The sequence below is a fragment of the Labrus bergylta genome, chromosome 5 (assembly GCF_963930695.1).
Source record: "Labrus bergylta chromosome 5, fLabBer1.1, whole genome shotgun sequence".
NCBI lineage: Eukaryota > Metazoa > Chordata > Actinopteri > Labriformes > Labridae > Labrus > Labrus bergylta.
In genome coordinates, this window is record NC_089199.1 from 8,909,323 (window position 1) to 8,931,192 (window position 21,870).

Here is a 21,870-nt window from a genome sequence, read left to right on the forward strand (position 1 = left end):
AGAATAGCATTAAACTGAAAACACATTTGATTTAAGCATGTAAATGAACTGTTTAATATTCCTTGGGTTTGTCTTGTCACTGAAGGATGATGAGATCAACCACCAGAGCCAGATGGTGGAGAAACTGAAGGAGCAGATGCTCGACCAGGAGGAGGTAAAAAAATCCCCCCCCCCCCCTTTAAACCCTTTCATCAGTTTGCGGTTAAACGGCTCACAGTCCTGCAAAACGTGGCCATCACAACCACGCTTTGAATAGAACTCAGCCAGGAGAGGTTTTATTATCCTGTCCTTGAGATAAATGAGGGAAAAAAAGCTCTTGAAGAATATAAAGTCGTATTGTGCGGGCTTATTTGAGTGTTAACAGCAGTTTTAAAAAAAGAATAGGCTTCAAAATGCTCAGTAATAAATGGTTGTGAAGATTTATGGAGGACTGAAGAATGTACCATTTGAGCTGACAGACAAACAAGCCCATGCTTTCAGATGCTTTATTTTTGTGACTTTAAATAGCTTAAGACGATGATATCATCAGCATCTCATTAATATAGAGGCCATTTACGCGGGTCTACTGTATTTTTCTCACATCACAAATCATTACTTAGCAGGGTTGGGTGCCAGTACGTGCCACCTGTGGGAAAAAAACAGCACTTAAAAGACTCCATTAAAAGGCAGTAAAGTGGAGAATTTACAGCATGTAATCATAACAGTGGCTAAACCAGTGGGCTAAACAGGCTGAAGCGAGCTGTGGCATGTAGTGCATTGCCATGTGAGAGAGTCCAAATTTGCCGAATGAGTTCATTTATATCCTAGAGTAGTCCTGCTGTGGGTCAGGCCGACACGATGGTAACTACCCAGCTGTAGCTTGTGTACAGTAACATGATTTTACATCCATTTGGCAAAGCAGACTGTATGCTGCAGTGCAAACACACCCTGGGTAGAGCAAAATCGACATCTAATGACATCCATTTAGTAAAATGCCCCTCAGCTGGTAAAGCAGGGCAATACAAGGAAAAATCATGGCAGCCAATGTCACCTCTTACAGTGACAAGTAATAGTTGTTGATATATGTTTAATCTGCTAAATTACACCTGTATTGTATAACAGAGCTTGTTCACATGCTTATCTTCTGTTACCTAGGGAAAAATACATTATGATTTATTAAGCTATAGCCGCTCAGCCTTGTGAATAATGAAGTGGATGCTCGTTGTATACAATGCTCCGATACAGTGATTCTCTCTGTTCCCTTTTTACATGAAATATTCATTTCAAAACGGTTTATTTTCAGTTGTTCAATTTCTGTTGTCCCTCAGCTTTTAGCATCATCCAGAGGGGACAGTGAGAAGGTTCAGTCAGAGCTCGGCAGGCTGCAGACAGAGAATGATTCTGCCAAGGCCGAGGTCAAAGAGGTCCTCCAGGCCCTGGAGGAGCTGGCAGTCAACTACGACCAAAAGAGCCTGGAGGTGGAGGAGAAGAGCGTGCAGAACAAGCTGCTGGCTGAAGAGCTTGCAAAGAAAATGGTGGGTTTGAATTCCTAAAGGCTCATTTCATGCCACAAAGGCACATTTATATTGCCACGAAAAACAGCCGAGCAGGGAGAAAGAGATAAGACAAACAAGAATCAAGAGAGAAGTATAGTTACTGTGCATTTTATTTCTGGCAATAAAAGCCATAAAGGCATGGACATATACTGTATCCCCGCAGTATATATAGTTGTAAAGTTTAAATTTTTTTTTAAGATTATCGAGAAAAGAAGACTTTAGGTACAAAAGTTTCCTCAGATTTTCGTCCCTGTCTTTCCACAACGTGTACAACTGCTTGTTAAAATGCAATTAGAGAGATAATGAGGAAAATTAGTGAGCTGCATGGGAGAAAAGATAACAGAGAAAATTCTGATAAATTGTGCAGCAAGCAATCATGAACTGATAACTGAGAGACAAACGTGAACTGTAAGAAGAGTATTAATATATAGGGTGGGAAGAGGTGGAGAAAGAAGCATTCAAGTTACTCGAGAGAAGTCAGCAGCTTAACTGAAATGTTTTTGCATAAACATGGGAATTAGGGGGGGGAGACCTGTAAGATGACTCATTTGAGGAGATGTTTTCTGGTTTATTTCTAATTTTGTCCAAAATTTGTCACTGGAAATCATAAAGACAGCCCCCCAGACAAATACATAAACTTTTCATTATTAAGGTCAGTTGTCAGAGGAGCCTCATAAATTCCCTACAGAAGTTGTCATCTTCTCACTGATCAGCTTGTTTGAGGCTGTGTTTAAAAGCAGCATCGAGTGAGGCCAGAAGATTTAATTGGAGTTAGTTTAATCTGCCATAGTTTAAACAGAAAGCCTGGGGAGTTAAGTTATTTTAGTCAAACACATTCATGTCAGTTTTTAGAGGCTTTGAAAAGTTTGGAAAATAAAAATGAATTTTTAATCAGGATGGGCTGCGAGACTTAAAAGCCTTGAAAACTTTCAGAGAGCAAAACTGAACAAAATTTAATTTCTAAAGTTTTTAGATTTTCACACAAGAGATTTCTGTTTTTATCAATTCTTTATTTTTCTCTGTGTCAGTCACTTTACGTGCACCAACTAATCTAAGCAACAAATAATCAAAGACACCAGCTGTTGGGATTGTTTGGTCCCTGTCAATCCAACCACACCATCACGTTCCTGATTATGCATATCACCTACATTTATGTGCGTGGAAGCCTTAAGAAAAAAGCTATTGTCCATTTCACATTGCCAATTCAAGGTATTAAAGTTACACCCCTCTAATGTCACACCTTCAATTTAAATGTCACTGAATTGTAATGGCTATCTAAAAGAAGAGTTAAAAAGATGTTTTTAGAGCTTTTAGAGTTTCCTTTGTTTCCTTGACTTGGTTGCAAAGAAAAGCTGTAATTCTCAGGTTTGTATGCAGCTGGATCTTTGTGCATACTTTTAGAGAAAAAGTAAAAGACCATTGGCAGAGCTGGTCAGTCTTAATAATGCGATCGTCAGTGGACCAAGTGGTCCATTATTCACCTTCTTAAAACCTCTTCAATATTTCATGCAGCGTTTTACACTCTGCCAGAGTGTCCTCCCCTCCCTATCTGTCTTTCTCAGAAGCTGGTCCAGGAATTGATGAAAGGATTTGACAATATAACTACTCACTGCACAGTTTAGCCGCTTAATCCAGCTCCAACCTGCTTCACTCTTCAATCATCTCCCTTGCCTTCTCTGTGACCTCTTCTGTCCCTTTCTGCCCTGACCTCTCACATGACTCCACTCACAAACGCTGTCCAGCAGTCTGACATGATGTGATACTGGATAACCAGATGTAGTGATTTTTTTTTTTTTTAAATCGCATAATTCCATCCTCTCAGGGCCTTTCCATCCGCATTCCCTCAGAATTGTCATTATCATTTCTCTACTCTCTGCTTGCCAGCTGTTATGCTAATGTGCAGTGTTGCTGCTTTTCCCATTTTTCCATATCTACAGTATAAATAGGGTGGCACTGGCCTAGAAAAATGTTGCAACAGAGTTCATTCATCACTGTCTCCACCTCAGCTGTCTTCATGCCAGCTTTCAATGAAAACTCCAGTCTTCTTCTGCAGGAGGCCATGCCATCGCTTACTGTAACTGTCACTCATCTGTTCCTTTTAGGACCTCCTTTCAATCCATCTGTCCACCTAAGCCATTTTCTATTATTTTAATTAACTCCATTCATCATTTCGCCATCTTTATGATACCTCTCCATAAATCTCTCCTTAACTAACCGAACCATTTTCATTACCGCCCCCTCCGCTTTTTCTTATTTGTAAATGAATCGATTTCGAGTAATTATTTACAGCCATATATGCTAAGCTAATGTTTTGACACGTGAAGTGACCTGGAAAATGATCACACGGCTCGGAGTCAATGAAGGAGATGAAGATGGAGTGGTTCATGAAGGCGTACATTTCACTGGAGATTTACCAAGGAGAGGGTTAATTGTGCATTCAACTGACTTGTGATGTATGGAAGCAGTTACCTAAAATGCACCATTAAAAAAAAGTTCTCAAGAATCTAATTTATGCCAAAGTATGATACACTTTGAACAGGATGAAATACCTTGGTTGTTGCAATAGCTCTATAGGAACACATGACAAAGAAGATTATAATTCCATTTTAAAAATGTGTTGCTCAAAGTCACAATGAAAGAAAGAACTGGGCTGCAGGGACCACAGAGCAGACCAAGGCCTCGTCTTAATCAAGGTTCTACAGATTTTGGCATTTGGAAGACTTACAGTCATTCAGTCTATAATTGCAGATAGATTAAAATCGGTGGGTTTTGAAGGCTGATTTTGTTGTTTTTTGGTTTTGCACAAAATGAAAGAGGATTTAGTTTTAATCCTCCTAGAGTTTTAATTTTGAGAGTAAACAAAATAAAGAAGTTGATATCCTGAGAATACATCTGGAAGTAACTTATCATGATACAAAGTAAATTAAATGTACGGATTCATGTCCACTTAGGGCTCCTGAAATCTGACATGTTGAGGTTTTTCTTTTTCTAGGGGAGATGGGGTTGGCCATGGGTAATTTGGGCTCCTGACCTCTAAACTCCCTGTATACCGCTGATCACAAAAGTTTCAAAGGTGTCATAAATATGTTGCTCAGGTTCACTATGTTGAAAGACAAGGACACAGTTTTGCAAGATCAAAGAATTTGCTTCCAAGGTAGACAAACTGCACACACCCTCATCTTTCACTGTGTTTCGTCAGACTGATTGAATGAATCCAAATTGTTTCTTTGTGTTAAAGCCAGTGGGTCTGCGGCATTGTTAAAAAGCTGCTTGCTGTACAAAAAATGGAGAAGGGAAGAGTAAGCTCCATCTTTCATTCCTCCAGATCCTTTCATGCAGCACCGATGGCATCAGCCCCTATCTTTCTAGTTTATTGATTTGTAATTTAGCGGCCATTACGGTTTACTGCTTGTGTTTTGTGGATGGGAATTAGGTCAGAGGTTAAAATATGTCTCAATGCTGTTTGTGATCTCAGGTTCAAGGAATTTAAACTTTTTTCAATCTGCCATTTTTCTTTACTCCTTTTATTATTCTTAACCCTCTGGGCTTTTCTCTTTTCCTCATCCTTTTCTCCTTTAACCAAACCATACTTTCTTCCTGTTTTGCATTGTGTTGACTCCCTTGTTTCACTCCCACAGGCTCACCTCATGGCTTTGGAGGTGGAGCTGTCCCGCATCCAGGCAGCGAGCAGCCACCAAAGGAAACGCATCGCTGAGATTCTCAACGGGCTGATGAGGGACCTAAGCGAGTTCAGCACCATTGTTGGAAACAGAGACATCAAGCTGGTGAGTTGGACACAAAATGCAGGCTTGTTGACACTGATTTCCCTGATAAGATGAGTTTTAAAAGTAACAATACAGGACACACTGATATTAAACACTTGCTTGCCGTGACAAAAGATGACACGTTTCACAACATTTTTTTGCTAAATGTGTAAATTGTAATATTCCCCTACAGAAAAAAATGGTGGAAAAACATGAAACTATTTACAGTAATACATTCTAAATTGTGCAAAAGGTACAAAACAAAATGGTAAATAAAATAAGATGAAATGGTAAATAAAATAAAAATTTAAAGAAAAAGTAAACGAAATGAAATAAAATGAAATGTTATACTTTTCTGTAATAGTATGAGTACATAGTTTAATATTACTGAGGCTCAAAATATCCTGTCAAAAAGGTTCTTATATCCACGGAGATTCTTTTATTCTCATTTTTTTATTAACATACAGAATTCATCGATCATGTGCAGTGGGTTGAAAAAAAAACGGTGGAGTTAAAGGCTGGAAACCAAACAAGATCATGTTGTATGAAACCTTAATTTCCCCTAATGAAAAATGTTCCAACACAGTGATTCCTAACTGTGTTTTATTAATTCAGGGGGTATTTTGTAGTTGCTAAGAGAAATGCGGAAAATTAGATGGGAATACAAACTGGTTCCAGGCTCTGTACGTTTATCGCTTATGCCAAGCAAGTGTGCAAAAACCTCCTAAAAGGCAATCAGAGAAGTTAAGACCCATAACTATGGAAAATGTACAAAGGTTTTCTGGCAGCCCAAATTATAATAGTTTTATAGATACTCACTTTTACACAGTTAACATTGTTTAAAATCCATGTTAATGTATTTTATTGCAACATTTCAGGTTGCGTTGCTGTGACGATGGTTAAGTGTTCCACAGTCTCTATTTAGCATCATTTCATACAAGTGTCTCTCAAATTCAGTCTGACATATTTGGCATCTGTGGAAAATGACTCATCTTGATGAGCAATTAGAAAACATGTCTGTGTATCTGTGGCTGTGTTTACAGAGTGAGGAGCCAAACATTATGCAAAACAGTCAGTATAAGAACTAACCTTGACTGAGAAAGTCTCTATTCTACATCTGAAGATAGTTTATAGGAACATTCAACCATACATCTTGGCTGAAGTATTTAGATTGTTTTTAAAATGTGGATGTATAGTCTGTCCTCCACAGTTCACTTCTGAGGACGACATCTGCTAAATGATGCTGTTAACCTAATGGATGTGTTCATAAAATGGCAGGAAGAGTTTCAGAGACGCTTCATCCCTCTTTAACTTCCCCGCTGACTTTAAATGATCTCCACTCAATCCTAACCAAATGTCTCCACCAGTCTCTTAAGTGTCTCTCCTTCTCGCTGCCTCATTTCTCTCCAGCCCATGGAGATCACCGGGGCTATCGAGGAGGAGTTCACCGTGGCTCGCCTCTACATCAGCAAAATCAAGTCAGAGGTGAAGTCCATGGTGAAGCGCTGCCGTCACCTGGAAAACCTGCAGATGGAGTGTCACCGCAAGATGGAGGAGACGGGCAGAGAGTTGTCCTCATGCCATCTCCTCGTGTCACAGGTGAGGGATTGATGGTCAGGAACCAAGAAAGAAGCAAGTGGCATAGAAAAATGTTTGTGAATCTGTTAATCAAGTGGTAAAATCCGGACAATAGACCAAAAGAAGGATTATCATCATAAACAAGTGAGTGACGTTTGGAGTACAATCCTCTTATTGCGCCTAATCAGTATCACAAATGCTTTTTTAGTTTGGCCGGACCGATATGGATTTTTGGGGTTGATAATGACTGTTGATATTGGGGAGGGGGAAAAAAATACAATACCGATATATCAGCCGATATCTTTCTTAGATCTACCTGTGATCTGTAGAGATAGATATAGACAGACACATTTATTGTGTTGATCCCTCAAATGCAGTTACCAAACACTTGTGTAAAAGTTATACAGTATAACAAAGACAAGATGGTCACTCAACTGGAAACTGTGAATGAACGTGCATCCCTGCTTGACAATGGATGGTTATAATGCTTGTCGTAATTAATATAGCAGACTCTGCTGGTGAAAGAGAACTGCTAGTTTAATACAATGAAAAACAAATGAAATGCTATTTGAATTAAGTAAATATCGTAATATCGGCACATATCTGTAATAAAATTAGCCGGTAACGATAGTCACTGGATAAGCTAATATCGGCCGATCAATCAGTCAAGCTCTATTATATAGACCTTTGTGCAATGTTGATTACTCTGATGAAGAGTACTGTGCTCGAAATGTCACTTAACTTTTAGTGGCAATACTTTTTTTTGCATCAGAAGAATAAGGAATGGATGATCTGTAGTCTATGTGTTGATGTTGTTCATGTTGTGAGTATTGATATGATGTTTGCTTTTAGTTCCCTGATGAACAAGGATCAGTAGAGATCATTTCACTTTTAAAAGCGCTGTGTTTACTTTGTTGTACTAATTGTGTCTTGGACAGAGGTCCTCTGTTCATCACTTTACTTTCTGCATCTGAGACGCTGTGTTCTGACTTTCAGCATGAGGCAAAGATCCGCTCTCTAACGGAGTACATGCAGAGTGTGGAGAAGAAGAAGAGACAGCTGGAGGACAGCTACGACTCCCTGAGCGAAGAGCTGGCCAAAGTCCAAGCTCAAGGTAGACTCATGTAACATGCTATGCTTCAAAGCGTTATCAAAGTACAATAGTTGCTTTCTCTATCAAGTAAGGGGGTAAGACCTACTTTGAGCATGCTCACACAATGCTAACATGTTTATTTTTGACAAATATTGTACACCGTCTCCCAGTCTTAGAAAAGTTTGTCCAATCAAAGACGTGGTTGTTGAGATATTTCAGTCTTGACATAAGTGGTGACCCAACTGACCAGACAAAAGATTGATATTGTAATCCATTGAGCAGTGTCGCTAGTGTTAAAACACAACAGTGGCATATGACTTTTAGATATCTGTTTGAATACACACATTTAGAGTGTAGCTCATTTATAATAGATCATAGTATTAGAACATAAATCTAATTTTACAGGTGAAATATAACTGTCTTTTTAAACCTGAGGTTCAAGCAGCAATACTGCATAAACATGTTCCAGCAATATAATTAAAATATACAGGCAGCCTTCTGTGTTTGTCAGAAAAGTATTTTTGCCTGAGGCTCAGGTTGGGATGTTTATTCTATGTGATCAAAAATAGCAAACTCTGAGCAAAGAGTTAAAGTGTGAAGGTGAAGGAGGGAAATATCGATGATCTCTGATTAAAGAGGAAAAATAAACTGCTCCAGGAGCATATCCAAACAACACAGCAAAAACAAGTCAGCAAACACTTCACAAAAATAGAGCTTAAGTTGAATATTTGTCCAATGGAGCGACATTTGAACGCTGAAAAGTAAAAAAAAATCTAATGAATAATGATTTTCTTTGTCCTGTGGGACATTTTTACTCCGTGAACAATATTAATATTGATCTACATTGTAAATCTTGCTAAATTGCTCAAGGCACATTGAGGAGCCAGAATATAATTTAAGATTAATGATATGTCAAAGTCAATACAAATCATGTCTGGATAAAGTAAAACAAAAACAGACAACAAGTCTGTCGCTGCATTTCAGCTCCACTGAACTAGAACTGAGAAGAAGTGCCTCCACTCTCAAAACACTTTTATTCGCTTTAAGGGCGACTTTGAGTCTGTGCCAGAGGGATTTCTCTCCTGTCAAGACAAAGTAATACAAGGGTAAACAATGATGAACAGTGTTAGTGTCCGTATATATCACAGCGCTAGCACATATAGATAATTGCCACATTTGAAATCTGTGCAAGGTTCAGCAAACGACAGACACTCCCAGGACTCCGTTATGTTGCACGAATCAGGGCGAGAGCAGAACCAGTCCTAAGGAGCCCCACAGGACTGCATTAAACAACTAGTGGATTTAAGCGCAGGTAAATCAATTTCTGCCCTGCTCCACACTGCAACCAGGTGGTCCTCGAGTCATTACCGAAGTGGATAAATACACATAGCTGCAGGTCATGTCGATCACACAGCCCAGTGTAAGGTAGAGGCCTCACTAATTTCATCATCAGACACCAGGAACAGCAGTGTGGAAACAGCAAATCAGATCAGCGGGGAAATAGGAGCTGCCATTTTCAATAACAGATATTATTGCACCTGAAGCACAATTAACTTAGATCACGCTGACCTCGCTGTCAACGTGCAGAACGAGAACTACTGAGCAGTCAAAGTCAGGTCACACTCACCTCTTTCATGAACAGCAGTGCGTCTTTTTTTTTTTTCTTCCTTTTTCTTATTGTTTCTTTCCGTCTTGATTTCTCTCACTCACATTCTCTCTATGTCGTCTCTCAGCTATGTGTGTGTGTGTGTGTGTGTGTCTTTGTTTCAGAGAGCGTGTCACAGGTGACCAGGGGGGAGAATCACACGTCTGACCTGGATTCCTCTGATATAAAGGTATGACTACAGAGAGAATGACCTTTTTCATGCTGCCTCAGAACACTGCGAGATGGGTTAGCAGGTGTGTGTGTGTGTGTGTGTGTGTGTGTGTGTGTGTGTGTGTGTGTGTGTGGCTGGGATGGGAATAGAGTGTGGGTGAGTTTGTTGGGAGCTTGCTTCAATGTGAGTGCATGCATGTGACCAAAAGTTACTTTAATTACAAATGGATCTGAGAACTTTTGTCTTACAATACTATTATAAAATCCAATTTGACCTTAAGTGAATGTGCTTATTAGCTTTCTATTTGACATTTAGATGCAAAGATCAAGATCCATATCACTCTCATGTGTATATTATATAATTCCTTAGGCTATAATAAGCAGCCTGTTAGTAAAACTTTGTATTAAAACTTGAAGCAGTTGGTTACAAGGTGTCAAAAGCGAAAGTTGTTTGACCACTAATGGCTGCAATGCTGCAACTAGTTGCAGTCAAGAAATTATCTGACATATAACGCCCCATTAAATCAAAATAAATTATTTTTAAGCAAAGATTTTTGACCAGCTAATCAAGCCTGATTAAAAACTGTTACATGGAGAGCCCGAAGATCCTTCAAGATTGATTATCGTACCTCTGAATAGAGCCAGGTTCCTTCTTTTACCCAACCTTTGAGCTAACATACGCCAAATGGCTGCTAGCTCTTCCACACCTTCATTGTATATTCATGACAGTGTTTTCACATTTCTAATCTAACTCTTGGCAAAAAAAAGCAAGAAAGTGAATTATCAAAAATGTCACATCGTTGCTCTTAAGTAAAACATAAATTTAGAAAAAATGCTGTTTATCACAGTTTCCCACAGCCTTCAAATATGTCAAATGTGAGGGCCAAAATCCACAAATATTCAATTTACATTGGGACGTAATAAAGAAAAGTAATTTATCTTAAAACTTAAAAAGGCTGCATCAGCAAATGTTGGGCATTTTGTGTTGATTAATGGCCTATCGGAAGAGTCATTTCAGCACCTACAGCACTAATAAGCTATTGGGCCTCTGGTTCCTCCAGTTTCCAATCACTGTACGGTGCAGACTGAGAACCTGAGACAGCAGATTTGCTGTAATTTGCTCAGAGATCCAGACAGAAACCAGTGAATGCTAGCTGGCCTTGAATTTTTATTTGCATGTTTGTTATGATTTCATAAAACAAAAACATCATTTGTAGAAATGTTTGTACTTTGAACAGAATATAACCAAATAATAATATGATCATTCTGGGTCTTCATATGGATTCAATACATGGCCTCTTTACTGATAGAAGTGTGCAGTATTGAAGTATTCAGTTCATATTTTACTTTAGAAAGAAATACATATTTTCATGGTTCAAGGGCTTCTGACACAAAATAAACCTTTGGTTTCTCAGGTCCCGGGACATCTGTGGCCCACTTTGGCCAGCTGGCGATTCAGCCTTATAATAAACAGGCAACTTATTAAGTTTTCAAATAAAAAACATCCTTGTTGAGCAGGGAGTTTTTATGATTATCTACCTGTCTTTCTACAAATGTTCATCAATATTGTTTTACAGGTTGGTGCATGATTTGTTAGTGATCTCTCACATTGTAGTCAGTCACAGTCTGCTGTGTTGATGTGTGTGTGTGCTCATGCGTGTGTTTATATTCAATGCCCATCAGGCAGCGCATGTCAAAATGTGCATCGGTGTGTGTCAGTCTTCCTTTAGCCATTTTGTTTTCCTTTTGAGCCCACCTTTTTGGTACCCTTTCTCTGCTCTCTCTCTCATAATATATGTATGTCTCTCACCCCCCCTCATTGATGGTACCTCAGAGGGCTCTGGAGCAGCAGATGGAGTCGCACCGTGAGGCGCACAGCAAACAGCTGAGCCGCCTGCGAGACGAGATCAATGAGAAGCAGAAGATCATTGATGACTTAACCGAGTCAGTGCTTCATTGTTATTCTTCACCTTCTCTTGTAGACTTAGGCCAGGCTTTCTTGAGCCACCAAAAATTTGCAAGAGTATGAAATGAAACAAAAGAGTGTTTAAGTATACAAATATCACACAATGTCATAGAAAAGGCATTTATACTTCCCTCTTAGAGATGAGACTCTGCTTATTTATTCAGGCCATACATGCTCAGACAGCTTACCCGCTTTGTCTGCGGGCACACATTTTAAATTCAATTCTGTCCCCATAAGCAGCGTGGAAATGCCAAAAATAAGGGATACGCCGATACAGTAGTTGAGTTCTTAAAAAAATCTAAGCCCCGCTCTGGCTTCAACAGGGGCTGAAATCAATATGTGTGGGTGGTTGACATGCTGAGGAAACTGCAGCGTGGAGGGGACTTAAGAGTCAAGCCACTGCTGATCCACGATGTGAGGAGCTACTGGGCTGGTTCCTTCAGAAATAGGCCCCCTGAGGTCCCTGGTTTTCAGGATGTTCTGTACCAGGCGTGACCATTTGGGAGGATAGCGCAGGGCAGACCCACTTGAGGGAAGAAAGTACAATTCTAAGCCTGTCAGGGAGGGTCTGGTAACACCCAGAGAGCAGCTGCAGAGGCGTCTGAATGACAAAGATGTGTGGGGATGTTCTGCCTGTCCTGCTGGCATAGCTTGATTTGGGTAAGCGGCTTGAAAATGGATGGATGGATGGATGTCAGTGAGGTAGAAAGCATCTTAAATCGAAGCAGAGTGGCCTTTTAAATCCTTAAAACAGAGTCTAAAAAGTAGGTATGAATAAAACATGTTCTTCCCAGATTCAAAAATCAGGAAAAGATAGCAAATTGGCTGAAATGTAAAATACTCAGACTCAGGTGGATGTGCAGGTGTGCACTTATTTGCTTTTTCCCCTTTATTTAAAACACACCCTAATGGGACTCTTCAGTGTTCTCTGCAGTTTTGACCTAATGGGCCGTTTAAGTACCTCTGTGTTCAATGCAGTTCTTATGTGACTTCGGAGGAAACATAAATTCTAGCCCTGCGTGCAGAAACATGAGCCTCCTAATTATTTTAATGTCTGTGCACGCTGCAGAGCTGCATCTTTACTCCTCAGACTCAAAAAAGACAATTTATTCTCTCTTGTGACAGCGAGTCTGTTCTCATGCTTCTCTGAGGCCAAAAAGAAACAGATCCCATTGCAAGCAGTTGTCCTTTCGTATAGCATTTATCTCCCAGTTTGGATTAATCTTCCCCCCATTTGTCCTGTAATATTTCTTAGAAATTTCTGGAGGCTTAGTTATAAAACTCTGAAATAGGCAAGTTAGTAAAACGATATAAAGATTCCAAGGTCAGAAGAGTTTAAAATATCTTCAATATTGTGATCCATTGTAAAACAGATTTTTCACATTTTAGTGTCACATACATATGAAAACCTTTAATTACCTTGAGAAGGGAGAAACAAAGTATATATTTCTTTGAAAATGCTTTAAACCTACACACCCATTGAATCCCTGATGGAGCCTCTGTTCACCTTTTCAGCTGCAACCAGAAACAGCAGCTGGAGTTGGAGCAATTGCACTGTGACTTTGAATGTCTGAGGATCCGAGAGCATCACAAGAGCCGGCAGCTGGAGGAACTGACGTGAGTCTCTGCTTTACTGTCCTGGCCGCCTTTCAAAACACTTCACCATATGGAGGCCTGGGGGCGAGCTGCCTCTTTTGATTCACGTCTTCCATTTCTCTCTGCCACTTGTCATCCTTGTGTCTATTTATTTTCCATTTGCTCTGCAGCTCTGACTGTGGACTATTTACAGTTTGTGTTCCCCTATGTGGAGAATTACAGTTGGTCTCTCTTGGTCTCTTTCCTTCTGTGTAACCCTCTTTGCATGTCCGTTATGAGTTTTAGGATAAGGTAGCAGCTGGCTGCTAATAGGCCTCTTTTTACGCTGACCTTTGCAGCATATTGCATCAGATGGCAGATGGGTAACAGCCCACGAGTGGGGCAGCCGGCCCATGCTGCGTTTGTTCTTTATTCATTAATTATTCCAGCTCTCATTTGGAGTAGAAAGAATCTCATTAAGAATATACTATCCATCCATCTCACTTTCCTTTGTCTTATTATAGATTTCTTCATGAGCGACATGAGCAGTCAAAGCAGGATCTCAAAGGGCTGGAGGAGACTGTTGTAAGTCATTATTTGCTGTCACGACTCACTGTGCTCCCTCAGAGGCCACTGATCTACTAAATAATCTGTAACTGCTCTGACTTTTTCATCTCTGTCTTTCCCTGTATGCTGAAGGCTCGTGAGCTTCACACCCTGCACAACCTACGCAAGCTTTTTGTTCAAGACCTCACGACTCGAGTTAGAAAAGTAAGCTAGACACAACCTCAAATAAAACTTTTAGTTCCCAACATGTAACCATTATGGCTAAAGAACATGTGGCTGTACAAAGGTAGCTTGCACATGCTTTTTTTTCTTAGCTACATGGTTTCTGACAGCAGTGTTTTGAAGTTACACTTTTACTAATGTGTGCTGTTCCTGTTGACAGAGTGCACAGATGGAGCCTGATGACAGTGGGGGATACATCACCCAGAAACAGAAGATTTCCTTTCTTGAAAACAACCTGGACCAGCTTACAAAAGTTCACAAGCAGGTAACAATAGGCAGTAAATATTTAAGAATGCATCATAAAGGAGGACAGATTGCCCAGTTCCAATGGTCCTGAAAACCTGGTGCTTTGGTGCAGCTGTAGGGTAGAACATCTCTGCTGAACAGAATAATAAAGGAGGGCAAAAAAGAGTCAGCCAAATTAAAATACAGAGCAGTGTGTGCCGTTTGTCATCGCTCTCCTATGGGCAAAACTAACGCTGGCACCATCAATCATCTCACTAAAGCAACTTCACATGAAAGTCTCCTTGAAAACAGAGCTGCAGGAGATGTTAAACTACGCTGCCTTTAGGGAAAGACACCATGAAACAGTTAGTCAGATTTGATAAACAAGAGTGGATTCATCATTCAGCTGCACACAAACACACTGTGTGTTTTCCTCTCACTAGCTGACACCCAAGCCTTTTAAAGCAAAGGAGAAGATATAAAAACAAACTTAGACACACTTTCACATCTTTCTTTAATATCCCTAAATGGACTACAGTCGTGCACCAAGTGTTGATGTGCCAAACATTCTGCAGACTGGCACATATACTCATATACAGATTGGTGAGAGCTGCACTGCAGCAGTCTGTCAGGCAGAAAACCAATCCTAAAGTGGCTGCTGGGAGTCTCCATCCCATCCACCACCTGCTGATACTGTGGGAAAGGAAGATGAAAGTCATGGTCATAAATCAGCAAAACTCCACAGTGGAAAGTGATAAGACTCCCAAAGAGGGCCAGTGGACACTGCACTGGGGTTATGTATGAGTTTCCCTGCCCCCTGTAAAGATGTAGTAATGTGTGCTTGCTTGTGTGTCCATCTTTTTGCACATACACAGGACTGTCACGAGTTCACTTACAACACCAGTCTGGCTTGCATTATTTTGTTTTTCTTTTAAAATGACTCACCATCAAAAAAGAAAGGAGCCCTGCCAGGCTGCAGGGCTCCTTTATCCCAGGTCTGCGCTTCCTGTTGGATAGCTTTACCTGTTTGCTAAACCCTTAGGTCTTATATACTCAGTATCTCTGCAGGGTGCGGATTAGTTTGCATGATCACGTATAGCAGCAAACTCCCCATGTTCAAGGACCTCAGTCATTTGATTTTAATGTGTACCTTTCCCACGTATAAGGAACATGCTGTGAGCAGCATTTTCAAATCAATAAAGCTCCTCATCTATTTTGCTTCTTGGTAAATTATGTTAACGAACAAGCCAACTAGTGACTATGTCGGGTTATACCCCTATATGCAACTAAATTGGTTTTCACAACAGTTTTACGTTATTCATTTATGTTGTAATTGAATTTGGAATCTCACATGATAAAAAACAGATGTTTGTACAGTCATCATTGGTTAGAATACTTCTGGAGAGAGCCATCTTTTCACCTTTTTTTTTTTACAGTATAAATAAAGAAAGTAAAAATTAAGTAAAATAAAAATAAATAAAAAACAAACAAGAACGACATAAGGTGTCTTTCTATCACAACAATTTCAAAGTAATAGTCATCAACACAAATTGTACACTTGGTCTATGTTTACTGCCTTGCAAAAATCCAACTACCATGGAGTCTAGCTATGGTTTCTTCTCAAAATGTGAGTTAAACATGCATTAAAGGAGTAGTTACTTTATCTATTGAGTTCAGTCTTGTCTTGAGTCTGTCTTGAGACCAACGTGTTAGTCAACATCCAGTCTTTTCCTCACAAGCGGGTATGCACTCCAGTGTGGTCTCATATGCAACTCTTTTACTGTTAATTCATTAATACAAGTCAAAACTCTTCCAAGGTTCTGGTAAAAGCAGTGCCAGCTGCTTGAAGACTTTTATTTCTTTACACCATAGTGATTTCAGTGAAGGGAACAGTAAGTGGATAAAGGGCATTACTTGCACTCGACGGTAAAGCTAATGAGGAGTAGCCTAGCTAACTGGTCTGTTGATGCTTACAGTAATATGTCTATCATGCCTTGTAGGTGAGCTTCCCTATTTTTTAGAGGTAGTTAAGCATAGGAGGCATCAGACAACTCCCCATCACGTCACACTCAGCTTCACAAAAAAGCTTTTTTGCATTTTGTGGTCAATTTATCATTTCCATTGTTAAGACTTCATACCACAAAAGGGGAAATTCATCACACAAAAAACGGAGATGCATTGCCAGTGGAAACGGTCGAACAAAAGATGAAAAAAAAAGAAAGAAAACACATCCATTTCCATTGTTGTTTTATCTCAAAACTGGCACATGTTATTATTCCAAAACAGCTTTCAGCAATGGTTATCTCTAGCAGAAAAATGCATCTTTCAACTAAAAGTATTTACAGATTCAGACAGTAGTTCTTTAATATTTGCATGTTATTTGTATCTTTTCACATGACTGAGTATATAACATTTTTCTAGTTATGTTCAGTCATTGTCTGGGCGTACTGAATGTGTCCGTTTGTGTTTTTTGTCAGCTGGTACGTGACAATGCAGATCTTCGCTGTGAACTTCCAAAACTGGAGAAACGTCTTCGGTCTACTGCTGAACGAGTCAAGGCGCTTGAAGGTGCGCTGAAGGAAGCCAAGGAAGGAGCCATGAACGACCGCCACCGCTACCAGCAGGAAGTGGAGCGAATCAAAGATGTGATGAGGGTTCGCAATCCCTTCCGCCGGCCCCATGCAGCACTGATCGGTAACCAATGCACCTCGCTCACACGATCAGATGTTAAAAGATATTCAAACAGCCATCAGCGTTGATCTAGACACTGCATTACATGGCTGCACTTCAGTAAAAGCTATGTGATCAGATGAAATGGTTTTTAAAAAGCAGGCAGTCGTGAGCAATCACCCCAATGCATCTTTAACTTCTTTTAAATGTTTTTACGTTTTTATTTCATTGGCTTTTGAGGCTTGGGCATGTCCAAGATTGTGTGTGTCTGCTCCTAGACACACTTAGACACGCTCGAACACACACACACACACACACGCACACACACACACACACACACACACACACACACACACACACACACAGGAGATAGATTAGGCTTGCGGGATCATTACTCAGCTGGACAGATATTATTTTTTCAAAGGACAGCTGATAGAGTAGGAAGCTTGGAGCAGAGATTTGGGAATGGCATGCGGTAAGGGAGCCGAGGGTCAGAATCGAACGAAAGCCACCAGCTTTTATGCACTGCAGCCTCGGTACGTTGGGCACGTGACCTAACCGCAAGGCCAACCAGTGCCCCCATACGAAAACTTTTCTAGATTGTTTCACTGTAGTTACATACAATGCACCAGCTGACAATTGTCACAATTATGAAATGGAATCAACCAATGCATCATGATTTCCCCTTTTCATTCCCTGAATAAAGAAAAAGAAATGCACTGATTTTTTTTTTTTTTTTTATGTTATTTTCTTTGCAGAATTCATCCATATGTATTCACATGTTTTATAAGTTTGAATCTCTATCTTCTAAAGAATGTAAAAGGAAATTAATAAGAACCTCTAAAGAAGTTCAGAACATTTGAGATTAATGTCAAAAAAACTAAAAATAAATGACACTACTGTCACGACTTAGCTGCTGATGTTACGCACGTAAACACTCCTGTCCACTGGGTCAGACCATTCTTTCTGCTTCTTATTCGAATGTTTGCCCTTACAGTGCACCATGAGAAAAATCATTTGGCATGGTGCAACCATCCGTTTCATGTCTTCACTGTGTGATTTCCTCACAGGCAACATCCTTGGTTGGATTGCTTCCCCAATGCTCCATCATATGTCATGTATTTTCCTCCCTCCTACTAGAACACCACACACTCATTCACCTCCTCCTCATGCATGAACGAGCTGGGAGGCAGGCTTTTTGACGCCAGTCGTGTTACTAACTCAGAAACTAGAAGCACCAGAGACACAATTTCACCACTGAGAAAAACATAGAAAGAGTTTAAGAAACAAGCTAAATCCAACATGTGCTAGCAGTGTTTCCCCTAGGTTTCATGCGTTACTTTTAATGACAGCTGTCCTTTTCTATCGGAAAGGTATCCTTAAATTACTTCTTTCCCTGATTTCCGACTCTATCCACTATCCTATCTCTACAATAAAGGCATATATATATATATATATATATATATATATATATATATATATATATATATATATATATATATATATATTTTTTTTTTACTTGACCTTCATGGGGGGGCGGAAGGGGGGCGTAGGGAGGGCGGGCCGCTCCCCTAAAATAATGGTAGGGGAAACACTGGCTAGTTGCCATATGTTGTGACAATATCTGTCATCATACTATGAAACTGCTATTGCAACATTTATTCTTGAATTGTTCTAAAACACAACAAGCCTGTTCTCCTGAGAGAAAGGCAGTTTATTAGAAAGGCAGTGTTAATCCATTATAATCACAAAGACTCACTTCATCACTGTGTTCAATTGAAGATAATTGCACTGATGAATTTTAATTCTGGGTGAAAGAAATGAGACACGTATGCTGCTGTGACAGAAATGAGCTATTGATTAAGGAGTGTTTGGGGTGACACCACAGCATCTGAGAATAGCTTTGGTGGATATTCAATACCAACTGAAATCACATAAGGTCATCAGCTGCTGGCAGGCGTTTGTCATGCTGTATATACCGCAGTGAAAGAAAGACAAAGAAACAGTGCACTGTCACAGCTACCGTGTCATGGACTGATTCTGTTTTTTATGTTGTTGTAGAGTTATGACCACACCAGCATCCAGCACCAGCTGATATGTGATGCCATTTCATTTATTAATTTGTTGTATTGTTATATTAGACATCCAGCCTATAAACTAAGAGAAGTCAAAGATCAGGAAAATGTGTATCCATGTTTGTGAGGTGTAGAAGTTGAAGACTTAATTCGTGGAGTTAGAGGCGTCTGTTGCTCAAAGATTATGGTTTTTGTGTTATTGTTTCACATGCTGTTCTTTGGCATTTTGGCTGACATTTTTCTTTCCTTTTTTGGAGTCAAGAGTAACCACATTTGGTGGATATGCGTCCTCTTGCCTCGATCATGATTGATTCGATTCTCAACAATATGTGCAATATATACTATTTAAAACTTAATTAGACCTTATTTTTCATCATGAACCAGGAAACTGGAAAGGAAAAGTAGAGAAAACGCTCACTGAGGTAATAAATCAAGAGAGAAGTAGGGTCTTTTTTCATCTGCTATGAAAAGTAAATGAGAATCTGCTTCAGAAGATGTACGCGTTTCCCTTTTATGTTTCTGTTTATTACTGAAGAAGAACACGAGCATGTGGTTTACTGAGCAGGTACATATGCTGAAAAAGATTTTTTTAAGGATTCCGCCTTTATTTGGGTAGGATAGTTGTAGAAGGACTGGAAATGTGGGGAGAGAGAGTTGGGGAGAACATGCACCAAACAGAGTCAGGATCGAGAGTCAACCCTGAGACCAATGTGACCAAGAATGTTGCCATATTCTACCAACTGAGCTAAACCAGCGGCCACTGTAGAAGACAAAACAATGCAATTTCATTCCAGTCAGACTCTTAATATCTTCTAAGTATTCCAGCCACATTAAAATGCATTATTTTGTCCTACAGGAACCATCCCTTTAGGAGAAAAAAAGTAATGTTTTGCATTTTCTGGATGAATGGAAAATTCAATGCATATCAATTCTGTTTTATCACTGACAGCCAAGCCTGTGCGTCCCGGCCACTATACACCATGCTCTCCAACGAACCCCTTCTTCGTTCGAGGCTACAGCGATAACCCCGTTGCCTTCCTCCGAGCTGATTTCCACAACAGCAACAACAAAGAAGCAGCTTCTCCTGCTGCTGCTCCTGCTGCTGCTCCTGAAACACCAGAGAGTGAGCCGAGGTTACCTGAGACAAACTCCAACCAGAACAGCCCCTCCAAACACCTCGACGCCAAAAACAACGATTCGACTGACAACGTCTCTCAGAACAACATGTAAGTAAAACCAAGCAGTCATCACTGAGACATATGCTGCAGAAGATAAGGCCACGTTTCTCTAGTTTTATGTTGCTTTTAACCAGAGCTCAACACATGTTTTTTACTACATCTTATTCCTGCAAAAAAAAAGTTATGTTAACTCAAGATCATTAATCTAATTTTCCTTTGCTTACACTCAAATTGAATTGAATTTGGTTTAAATATTTCAGTTTGGAAAATAATTTTAACTCAAGAAGCCCTAATCTGTCTTATCTTAAAACCTGTGATATGTCTCTTTGTCATAACTCAAGGTCCTCTTACTAATATACTTACTAACCAGCCTTCACTGCAACACTTAGGTACACTTTTATTATCAATTTATAGTAAGTATTTGATTTAAGTGAACTCATAGACTATTGGTGTAAGGATTCATTTTAAGATTTAGAAAAACCTTTTTAACGTTTCTCTCTCCTGTCTGTAGGCTTTCAGATGAACCCACGACCCAAACAGTCAAGAACACTGCAGAGATGCTCGATTCAGAAAATGGTGAGCTCTATGCAGATGAAGCCTGCAAAAATAATGAGAACATTTTACGAATAAGACCAGCAGGGTTAAAATACATCTGATATCATGACTTTATTTTTAGTGCTTTCCATTACGCTATGATACCAGCCATTATGTTAGAAAGTTTTATGTACTCTTACAGAGAGGTGGCAGTTAAAAGCACTTTTCCCTGCTGCTATAGCAATTCCACCTGCTGTGTCCCTTTGTTGTTTTTTCTTCTTCTCGCTTTTATCTTCTCTTAATGGGCTTTTAGTTTCCAGCCTGGACTATAATTCTGAGCCATTGGTGTGTGAGGAAGGTGTTAAAGTAAAGGTCTATAGTCTTTAGACAAAGTCCAAATTTAAGAGATACAGCCTGTAATGGTTGTAAAGTTATCCATTCATTTCCTTAATTTTCCGTAGCTGCTGCTATTTGAGGCTTGTGCATCTTCAAGTTTGTGCTCCTAGACACACTGAGGTGCGCAAACACACACATACACACATAAGCGCACTTACACACAAAGGAGATAGATTAGGCTTGCAGGCTCATTAGTCAGCCAGACAGATAGCCGAACAGACAGGCTGAGTGCCCACCTCAGCCCCTGACCAGGTGATGACAGCTGTAGAGCTCTGTTACAGCACCACACCTCTTCAATTCTCCACAAATATCAATAAACGTCAGAAGCAGGGTTAGAGGAAATATATCAATCTAATGTGACAGAACCTGCCTTTTATTAAATAACACATATAATTGATGTTGTCCAGTCAGCGGACCTGTGAAGAATTCAATCAGGATGGTTTCTGCTCCCTATAATGCTGTTGCAGAGGGTTTCTAACCCTGTTACCCCGCAGACAAAAACATTCAGTGAATTATTCTCATATTTGTCTCTTTTTGCCTGGAAAATAGTCCTGCTCAGTACTGGCAGCTTTCCACATGACTCATCTTGGGAGATTTGCAAATATTGAAGGTCTGTTGAGGATTAAAATTAACAGTTTGCTACTGTTTTTATTATTTTAGATTTCATATTCAGTCT

General features: G+C 39.8%; 1 protein-coding gene across 2 annotated transcripts in view; it reads left to right on the forward strand.

Moving 5' to 3' along the window:
• Nucleotides 1-21,870, forward strand: part of kif5ab (kinesin family member 5A, b) — a 67,758-nt gene that overhangs the window by 38,423 nt on the left and 7,465 nt on the right. For both annotated transcript variants that reach the window (XM_029277876.2, XM_029277875.2), the window contains exons 13-26: nucleotides 86-154; nucleotides 1,308-1,514; nucleotides 5,174-5,320; nucleotides 6,710-6,898; nucleotides 7,874-7,991; nucleotides 9,741-9,805; nucleotides 11,621-11,730; nucleotides 13,268-13,369; nucleotides 13,852-13,912; nucleotides 14,027-14,098; nucleotides 14,277-14,381; nucleotides 16,819-17,035; nucleotides 20,036-20,312; nucleotides 20,776-20,840. In XM_029277876.2, coding sequence (XP_029133709.2) covers nucleotides 86-154; nucleotides 1,308-1,514; nucleotides 5,174-5,320; nucleotides 6,710-6,898; nucleotides 7,874-7,991; nucleotides 9,741-9,805; nucleotides 11,621-11,730; nucleotides 13,268-13,369; nucleotides 13,852-13,912; nucleotides 14,027-14,098; nucleotides 14,277-14,381; nucleotides 16,819-17,035; nucleotides 20,036-20,312; nucleotides 20,776-20,840 — 1,804 coding nt within the window. The remainder of the gene's footprint in view (nucleotides 1-85; nucleotides 155-1,307; nucleotides 1,515-5,173; nucleotides 5,321-6,709; nucleotides 6,899-7,873; nucleotides 7,992-9,740; nucleotides 9,806-11,620; nucleotides 11,731-13,267; nucleotides 13,370-13,851; nucleotides 13,913-14,026; nucleotides 14,099-14,276; nucleotides 14,382-16,818; nucleotides 17,036-20,035; nucleotides 20,313-20,775; nucleotides 20,841-21,870) is intronic.